The sequence below is a fragment of the Pelophylax lessonae genome (assembly GCF_965119305.1).
Source record: "Pelophylax lessonae genome assembly, chromosome: 1".
Classification (NCBI taxonomy): Eukaryota; Metazoa; Chordata; class Amphibia; order Anura; family Ranidae; genus Pelophylax; species Pelophylax lessonae.
The window spans coordinates 10,709,540-10,719,604 of NC_138768.1; the positions used below are offsets into that span (position 1 = coordinate 10,709,540).

Genomic DNA, 10,065 nt, shown 5'->3' on the forward strand with positions numbered 1-10,065 from the left:
ACAGCCCCGCCAAATCTCTAGCACTGTAATACAGAGGCTGTGGAATAGAGTGGAAGCATTTGTGTTACTCCTGCTGCTCCAGTGTCATTTTGTAATTATTAGTGTGAGGAAAGGGATATGCAGTGTAGTTAGGGTACTATATACCACTATAGTTGGATTCAATAATCTAGTTTCTGTAGGGAAAGTTTTGGTGTCAGGGTGACCGTAGTGTAGTTTAGGGTGAACTGACTCTGCCATGTCAGGGTGACCGAACTCTTCCATGTCAGGGTGACCGTAATGTGTGTGTGTGTGTGTGTGTATATGTATATATCTATGTGTGTGTGTGTGTGTGTGTGTATATATATATATATATATATATATATATATATGGAATAAAAAAACACCATTTTGAAGCCCTAAAACTCAATAAATGCCCCTAAAAAGTGCCTAGGGCTCTGGGTCATGCCCCAGGGACTATTTTTCAACATTAAAATTATTGAAAAAAAAAGAGATTTCTTTGGATTCAGTGTCTGGGGGGGGGGGGTCTAAAAAGTGTACCTGTGAAGTTTCAGCTCTCTAGCATGTCCAGAACCAGAAACAAAAGATCATTTTTCTTAGAATTTCAGTAGCGCAGGGATGGGGTTCCGCTCCTTTCACACCTGGGCATTTTTGTTTCAGGCGTTTATTGGGCGTTTTTTCGCTTTCAATAATTGGCTCTCTATTAAAAAACGACAATTTTTAAGAACTTTTTTTTTGCGTGATAAATAGTCCCTGTGGCATGATCCAGAACCCTAGGCACATTTTAGGGGCATTTATTGGGTTTTAGGGCTTCAAAATGGTGTTTTTTGATTCCAGAGGTTCGGGTCCCATTGATTTCGGGAAGTTCAGGTGTTCTGGTCGAACCAAACTTTTCAAAAGTTCAATCATCCCTATTCATGAATACGATTTGTATTTCGATTGATCATGTTATGAGATTACATTATATAAATAGAGAAAACTTTTGATCATAACTTATGATCAAATCTTAAGCATCGATCGTCCACTTCCCTGTGTGTGGCATATTGATCATATAGATCAATTATTCCTATATGGAGAGGTCAGCCCAAAAAAATTATTATTGTTGGAAGCCTGTATGGGCCATCATAAGCTGGCATGAAGCAAGTAAAATAATTTTTAACCCGTTGTTTCTGCCTGTAGGTATAAAACCCAAAGTCAAGGCTACAAGAAAATTGTACATCCAAAAGAAAGATCAGCCAGAATCTCAACATCTAGTAAATGTACCGAACGATGATATAGGACCACGAGAAATCAATGCCGATCTAGGACGACCAGAGAACAATGGTGACCTAAGACGACCAGAGGACAACAGGAACCCAAATTGTCAAGGACCTGTTCCTCCTGGTATCATAGGAAATCCAAATGTTGATCAAGAAACTCCAATGCAAAGTGCAGCCTTCAATGAGGGAGACCCAGAAGGCCAAGTGATTCCTAAGCTCAAGGATGGTCAACCAAAAGTGTCTGAAAAGGTCCCATATAACACTCACGTGGGAGCAAGACAATGCTCACTGACTATTGAGATGGAGGTGGTGGTTGACAAGGGTCCAGTATCGAATGGTTAATGAAGATTGAGTGAGGTTTTTTTTTCAGGTCAAGTGGAAGAATTACGAACCTTTCCCGGGAAATATATCTACTCTGTAGCCGTGCAGAGACACCAGGACGAGATGAACCTGGTGAGGAAAAGTAGAAACAGGAAAAGGAAATACTGTATGTACAATGAATTGATGTATTTGTTGCATCATTCTGGTTTATGTATGAACCCGTACCTATGTACAGATACAGCAGCTATTATGGTTATGGAACGCACAATGCAATTCCAACTTTTTCTTGCATTTACAGTAATGGTACAGCATGTTTCGGCACTGCCATCTGGTTGGTAATTATGACAGGTTTAAGGTCCAATCTCATAAAAAAAAACTGTATATGGTGAATACATGTGATATTCAATTTAGTTTTTTTTTTTATGTAGCACTACTCCCAAGGGAGCTGCTGAGAGTGGGTCCCCCTGGGTTACCGCTAGCAACAGTAGTACCTTTTAAACCTGTTTCCCAAGTGTGAATACCTCAGACAAGAACCAGTCCAGTTTCTTTGGGTTTTTAGGGTTTATTTGAGAACTTGGATAGGAGAAGGGATCAGTGGGATCAGGGCCGCCTTTATTCTTGATTGGACCCTGGGCAAAAATTTTCTTGGGCCCTCTTGAATCCACTTATCAACTATTTGGGGGCTCAAGGGGCAGCTGCTTTGGGCCCCACAACAATGACTAGACCCGGGGCAGCTGCCCCTTTTGCCCTGTGTTAAAGACAGCCCTGAGTGGGATACTCCAACAACTGAACTATGCACAAATAGGCAGGGACTGTATAGAGAATACTGCTTGATGCTGGTTAATGCTTACTGACGCTGATTAACGCTGTCTGACGCTGGTTACGGCTAGGCCACTTACTATGACATCACCTCTGACTGTGGAACAGTCCTTTGAGACCCCTGAGGTACTCCTTCCTAGGGTAGCTGACTTGTAGTGCAATCTGTATTGCTGAACACTTCAGGGCCCTTCCTGGCGCCCCCCTTTAATCCCCAAACTTCAGGGCTTTAATACTTGGCACCCCCTTTACTGTACTCTCCTGGTTAGCTGGCTCCTGGATCCCCCTTGACCTCTCTGGAGTGGTCCCCTCTCCTAGGCGGACCCCTGGGCAGATCTTAAGTACTCACGACACTGTTTTTCCCAGAATATCTCTACCGAGCAGCTCCACTTGGTCAGCACACCATGGATCCTCTGCAACCCAGCCCAACCTCTGGCCCCTAGGCCGACTGAAATAAGAAGAGATGACCGCACTTCGATGTAAATCAAACTGGAGTATGTTTATTCCACATCAAAAAATAGGCAAAGCTTTAAAACATCACAATGTGAGTGCAGGACAAAAGAGGTAGACGCGTTTCACGACTAGAGATGTCGCTTACTCATTACCAAGGGCCTATTTTTTGATGTGGAATAAACATACTCCAGTTTGATTTACATTGGAGTGCGGTCATCTCTTCTGGTTTCATACGGCTTTGGATTACGGATCCGACCAGCACCTGATACCTATCCCACCTGGAGCGGTCTCCCCAGTCTGGACTCAATTTATCTCCCCTAGGCCGACTGCCTGGACCACCTTCCTCACTCCAGCAGGAAGAGAGATAGCCGTCCACCTCCACCTGAGACTGATGCTCCCGCCAAAAGACACTCCCTTCCTATTTATGTGCAATCCCAGAATGCATTGCAAGAATGCCTTCCCACTGGAACTGACATAAAACAGAGTGTGCCACTGGCTAGGTTTCCTCCACTGTCCAATGAGCTCCCTCATTGGCCGCAGTGGAGACACTCCCTCAGACCCAGTGAATCACACCTGGAAATGTGACAGGCTAAACTAACAGATCAGACCCTCCTGATAAGCAGAACAGGGCCATAACTATGCTTCACCTAGCACCTACTAGGAGGGTGCTACATTTATTTTACTTGTATTTATGTTTTTCTCAATATTTATATGCTGTCCAATAAAAGTGATATTTTGATAGTATAAAGGGGAAAACTATCTCCTGGATTTCACAGGAACTACAAGAAAGAGTACACTGCTAGAAGTCAAGAAAATGGGAACATGACCTCAAACTAGCAGGAGGAATGTTCAAAATTAACCATAAATTATTATTGTACTGAAAGAGTACTTGATACATAGAACAGACTTCCGTTATGGGTATTGAGTATTGAGTCAGACAGTATGGGGTCCATTTATTAAAAAAAAAAAAATGGCATAGTCATTCATCCTGTGAATTTGCATGTCCATTTATTCTGTGCACAAGAAACGAGTTACATTTATTCTTTAATTCGCTTTAGCGTTCTCTAAAATTGTTACATTGTATCTCTTGTTACAAAGACCTGTGGATTTCTCGTGCCCAAAAGACAAATTGGGTACGTTTATTTTCTAATTCCCTCTAGCGTTCTCTAGAATCGTTACAAAGACCTATTTATTTCTTAAGCCCAAAAAACAAATTGGTTACATTTTTATTTTCTATTTCCCACTAGCATTCTCTAGAATCATTACATAGTATCTCTTGTTACAAAGACCTATGTAATTCTTGTGCCCAAAAAACAAATTGGATACGTATATTTTTCTAATTCCCTCTAGCGTTCTCTAGAATTGTTTCATTGTATCTCTTGTTACAAAGACCTGTGTATTTCTTGTGCCCAAAAAACAAATTGGGTACACTTATTTTCTAATTCCCGCTAGCGTTCTCTAGAGTCGTTACAAAGACCTATTTATTTCTTAAGCCCAAAAAACAAATTGAATACATTTTATGTTCTTTATCCCTCTAACGTTCTCTAGAAACATTACATAGTATCTCTTCTTACAAAGACCTATGTATTTCTTGTGCCCAAAAACAAACTAGATACATTTATTTTCTAATTCCCTCTAGCGTTCTTTAGAGTCATTACATAGTATCTCTTGTTACAAAGACCTATGTAATTCTTGTGCCCAAAAACAAACTAGATACATTTATTTTCTAATTCCCTCTAGCGTTCTTTAGAGTCATTACATAGTATCTCTTGTTACAAAGACCTATGTAATTCTTGTGCCCAAAAAACAAATTGAATACATTTTATTTTCTGTTTCCCTCTAGCGTTCTCTAGAATCAATACATCTTCTCTCTTGTTACAAAGACCGCTGTATTTTTAAGCCCAAAAAACAAATTGGTTACATTTATTTTCTAGTTCCCTCTAGCGTTCTCTAGAATCGTTACATAGTATCTCTTGTTACAAAGACCTGTTTATTTCTTGTGCCCAAAAACAAACTAGATACATTTATTTTCTAATTCCCTCTAGCGTTCTCTAGACTCATTTACATAGTATCTCTTGTTACAAAGACCTATGTAATTCCCTTGCCCAATAAACAAATTGAATACATTTTATTTTCTGTTTCCCTCTAGCATTCTCTAGAAACCTTACATAGTATCTCTTGTTAAAAAAAACCTGTGTATTTCTTGTGCCCAAAAAACAAATTGGATACGTATATTTTTCTAATTCCTTCTAGTGATCTTTAGAGTTGTTACATATTCTCTCTTGTTACAAAGACCTATGTATTTCTTGTGCCCAAAAAACAAATTGGATACATATATTTTCTTATTCCCTCTAGCGTTTTCTAGAATCATTACATAGTATCTCTTGTTACAAAGACCTATGTATTTCTATTGCTTCTCTAATCTAGTGGTCACAATGCCCATAATAACACAACATTTATTCTGGAGTTTTGGAGAGAAAATAACCTAAAGAACATTCATTTGTGCCCGGTTGGCACAGAATAATTGTACAAGTGGGTTCCCTGGATGAATGGCTATGCATATTCATTTGCTATTGTCATACAACTGGGTGGGCTCAGGGCACAGTGCTCCACCCCCTGAGCCCACCCTTTTTTGAAGACTATTATAGCCTCTGGCTCTATTCACATGCTTCAAAACAAAAAAAAAAAAAAAACCCCCACTGGAATCCATGCGTCCGGCGCCCTGCATGTAGATTAGGGGGCTGAACGCATGGATGGGGGAGCTGCGCCCTTGTGCCCCCAATGGACGGGCCGCCACTGGCATACGGTTAATGTGTATATTGTGATGTCAGGAACTTTTATGCAACGTACAAAAGGTTCCACTTTAAGGACGTTGTGATAGGGGGGATATGATTAATGATCTCTGTATCCTTTATCCCTGACATATAGAGGGAGATTTACTAAAACTAGTGCACACAGGATCGTGTGCAGCGTTGCATGGTAGCCAATTGGCTTTCAGGATTTAGCCCCTGTTCACATTGGGGCAATTTGACTATGGCACTGTCTGAATCGGCGCGACTTTGCCGCGCCGCGCCAATTCCCAAAAGTACTTCCTGCACTAATTTTGGCGACTTTGGGGGCGATTTTTCAATAGACTTCTGTGCAGGAACCCATGGTGTGGAGGACGGTCTATGGGGACAGCTTTACCCCCGATGGGTGCATACTTAGATGAGCCTCTTTTAACCGGTTCCCGACCGGCCGCCGCCTTTTTACTGCGGCAATGTGGTTCTGCTGCGCAAATCGACGTAGGTCTAGGTTGGTCGCGAGCAGGCAGCTAGGGGGTGAGCGCGTGCCGCTGACGGAATTCTTCTGCCCCCACTTGGCAGCGGGGAAGCTGATGCAGTGGGCAGGCGGCTCTGATTGTCACCTGACACCCGCGATCGATCCCTGCCGAGAGAGAAGAACGGTCGGATGTTGTAAACACATCTGACCATTCTTCTCCCTGGAATGATCACAGAGCTCCTTCTATATAGGATCACATGTCTCTATGGTCATTTCACAAGCCACGCCCCCCACCGTTAGAAACACTCCCCTAGGCTCACATTTAACCCCTTGATCAGCCACAATGTTAACTCCTTCCCTGCCAGTGTCATTATTACAGTAACAGTGCATATTTTTAGCACTGATTACTGTAGTAATGTCACTGGTCCCCCCCAAAGTGTCAAAAATGTCAGGTGTCTGATCTGTCCGGCGAAATGTCGCAGTCCCGCTAAAAATCGTAGATCACCGCCATTACTAGTAAAAAAACAAAAAAAAACAAAAATGACATAAATCTTTCCCGTAGTCAGTAGACGTGAAAACTTTTGCGCAAACCAATCAACATACGCTTATTGTGATTTTTTTTTTTTTTTTTTTTACCCAAAAATATGTAGCAGAGAACAAATGGACCTAAAATGTTAAATTTAGATTTTTACATTTTTTTTTTTTTTGAGAATGTTATATAGCAGAATGTGAAAAATATTGTTCTTTTTTCAGAATTGCCGCTATTTTTAGTTTATAGTGCAAAAAATAAAAATCGCACAGGTGATCAAATACCACCCAAAAAATCTCTATTTGTGGGAAAAAAAGGACATCAATTTTATTTAAGTACAGCATCGTGCGACCGCGCAATTGTCCGTTAAAGTAACGCAGTGCCGAATGGCAAAATATGGCCTGGTCATTAAGGGGGCAAATCCTTCTGGCCCAGAAGTGGTTAATCATCAACCATGTGAGTTGAACCTTCATGAAATGTAACCAAATTGCTACACTTAGAAGTGCCCCCTCTTCTCTTTTATACTCTGTTGTGACGTGACGCTACTTGTATATCAAGACATCGCTTGTTTATTTTAAAATTTGTAAAAAAATTTGCTTGTCTTGCAAAACGCTCTCAAACCACGTTACTCTCAATCCAAGGTATTACTGTATCAATATAATAAACCAAGAGCCAATTAGATCAGATTATGGCAATGCCGGCATGCTGGGAATCCATAATAATCCGGGTAATCTGTACACTATGTGAGGGTCATACAATTCCTTCTTCCTGTTTCCTACGTGAGCTTGAGGAGTGCATTTGGGTTGAATTCTCCAATGAAGTGAGGAATATACTGTATGTTGAAGACAGGGATCCCCGTTCTCTGTAAGATATTTTATTTACTAGACTAGATATTTATTTATGTCACTTATTTAAATGAGAATTCCAGTCGGGTTATAAACCATCAAAACTCTTTTATATCAAAATGTGGAATGTGAGCAGCAGAATTTTCCCCACAGTAGAACTTCAGCGGAAGATTTGGTTTTCGTTTTGGATGGAGAATGGAACGCTTAGAATTAGAACCTCCGTTATGGTAAAGAAAAATAATCATGTTATGCCAAATAATGATTAGTGATTAGATGACATTAGTGCTTATATGCCAATGTCAGGTTCTTCACTTGCTAGAATGACTTTGCAGATAAATGTTGGGATTCTTGGAGTGTCTTATTGTGGAACATAGAGACAGTAAAGCCGGCCAAACACTCAACGAAGCTTAGCCGGTATTCTGCCAAACTCCCTACTGACCAAAATCTCCAACCGCGTCGCTTCCGGTGACTCTCCAGCAGCAGTGATTGCAGATTTTGACGACTTGCCTGTTTTCGCAGAACACCAGCAGCGTATACACTACAGTACAGGACAGGGTGGCTGTTTTCGTAGAACATCGGCAGCGTAGACACCACGGTACTGGACAAGGTGGCTGTTTTCGTAGAACACCGGCAGGGTATACACTACGGTACTGGACAAGGTGGCTGTTTTCGACCGGCAGCATATACACTACAGTACTGGACAAGGTGGCTGTTTTTTGTAGAACACCGGCAGCGTATACACCACGGCGGTACTGGACAAGGTGGCTGTTTTCGTAGAACACCAGCAGCGTAGACACCACAGTACTGGACAAGGTGGCTGTTTTCGTAGAACACCAGCAGCGTAGACACCACAGTACTGGACAAGGTGGCTGTTTTCGTAGAACACCGGCAGCATATACACCACGATACTGGACAAGGTGGCTGTTTTCACAGAACACCGGGTAAGGAGGAAAAAAGCTGTTGCTAACCTTGGAGACGGCCATGTTGTTGGTTATTAACAGGCGGACTAACAATGTCCACTCATGAAATCTTGTACCATAGTGTATACACTGCCAGTGTTCTGCGAAAACAGGCAAGTCGTCAAAATCTGCATTCGTTGCTGCTGGAGAGTCACCAGAAGTGACGTGGTTGGAGATTTCAGAGAGTTGGAAGTTTTCGGTAAGAACACCAGTTCCTGATGAACCCTCCAAAATTCGCTCAATGGGTGGTCCTGTTGGCCGCTTCCCACCTGACATCACTAGCTGGAAAACTCTTAACGATCCGGGTGGGAAATTGATGCAGCTGAGTGGATGTTGGGGTATTTTGACTTCTGATGAGGACAGCTATCAAAATACAGTTGCCGAAGCAGGAGACCTGTCTATCTGCGCTATATAGTGTGGATGGGAGAATCTGTTCGATTTTTTTTTTTTTTTTTAAATCATCACACAAGCTGAACAAATTAGATTCTAATAGTGTATGACCGGCTGTTGTCTCAGTTTTACAATGAGTTATTTTGAAGGCCTGGAGGTTGGTTGGGCTGATAAGAAGTTCCAAGATAACAGAAATGAATGTCTCTTGAGAAATTAATGTCTCTTGTAATTATTAGATGTATTTCAAAGTCCCAAGTGAATGATTTGTTATATAAAATGTTCGAGAGGTCCTACATGGCAGCTGGCCAGGATTGGAGACTAAAGGCCTCTTGTTTATCTAGAACTTCCATGTCTGAGGATCTCTACACCTATAAAGATTCTAGTCCACCTTTTGCTAAAATTCAGTAAATGCATCCACAATAATACAATTAAAAAAAGCCTGCAGAGCAATGCAACCATGATCAGGGCATTGTGAGTGCAGTGTATAGGCTCCTGCTTTATTTACCCCCCAGCCCCAGGTCTGTATGGAGGTAAGAACATTAGATTGTAAGCTCTTCTGAGCAGGGCCCTCTTAATCCTCTTGTATTATTTTATTGTATTGTAACTGTATTGTCTCCCTCTAACATTGTAAAGTGCTGCGTAAACTGATGGCGCTATAGAAATCCTGAATAATGATAATAATGAACCTTCTGTTATGAGGCTGGAGGAAGGAAATAAAGGACTGCAAGGCACTCATGCCACCATGATCTTTTTGTCCCTCTGCAGTGACAAATCCGACTTGTAGTCTTCCCATTCGCAGAAGCAGCAGCATATCACAGACAGACTTGTGTTTTTGCTGCAAGTGCAGATCTTTGCTGTCCTAAACAGTTAAAAAAAAATACTTTGGTCTTCATCTGGAGTTCTCCTTTAAATCTATACCAAGGTGACATTTTTAATGTGACCTGTAAAAAAAACATCCTAACAATCGCTGAGAAGAATGAGGATATGTGTTGTGAGCTGTAGCATTCTTAGATGTAGATACTGTGCTGGGTGAGGACTTGTGATGTCAGGTTTGTATGGAAGAAGAGGTTCTGTGTGCGTCCAGGAGAGGTCTGCCCACCCGCTGTACATACCCCTCATCTCCTGGAAGGGTGTGTGTCCCAAAGTTCCGTTCAGTTGTTAAACATTATATATATATATATATATATATATATATATATGTGTGTATGTATGTATGTGTAGGTCAAGAGCAGCAC

General features: G+C 41.5%; 1 protein-coding gene across 1 annotated transcript in view; it reads left to right on the forward strand.

Moving 5' to 3' along the window:
• The window catches only part of LOC309552783 (uncharacterized protein), a 41,228-nt gene extending 39,498 nt beyond the window's left edge, over window positions 1-1,730 (forward strand). The window contains exon 9 of the mRNA XM_082253697.1: window positions 1,177-1,730. Within this exon, the coding sequence (XP_082109823.1) occupies window positions 1,177-1,598 (422 nt within the window). The 3' untranslated portion in view covers window positions 1,599-1,730. The remainder of the gene's footprint in view (window positions 1-1,176) is intronic.
• The last annotated feature ends 8,335 nt before the right edge of the window (window positions 1,731-10,065 follow it).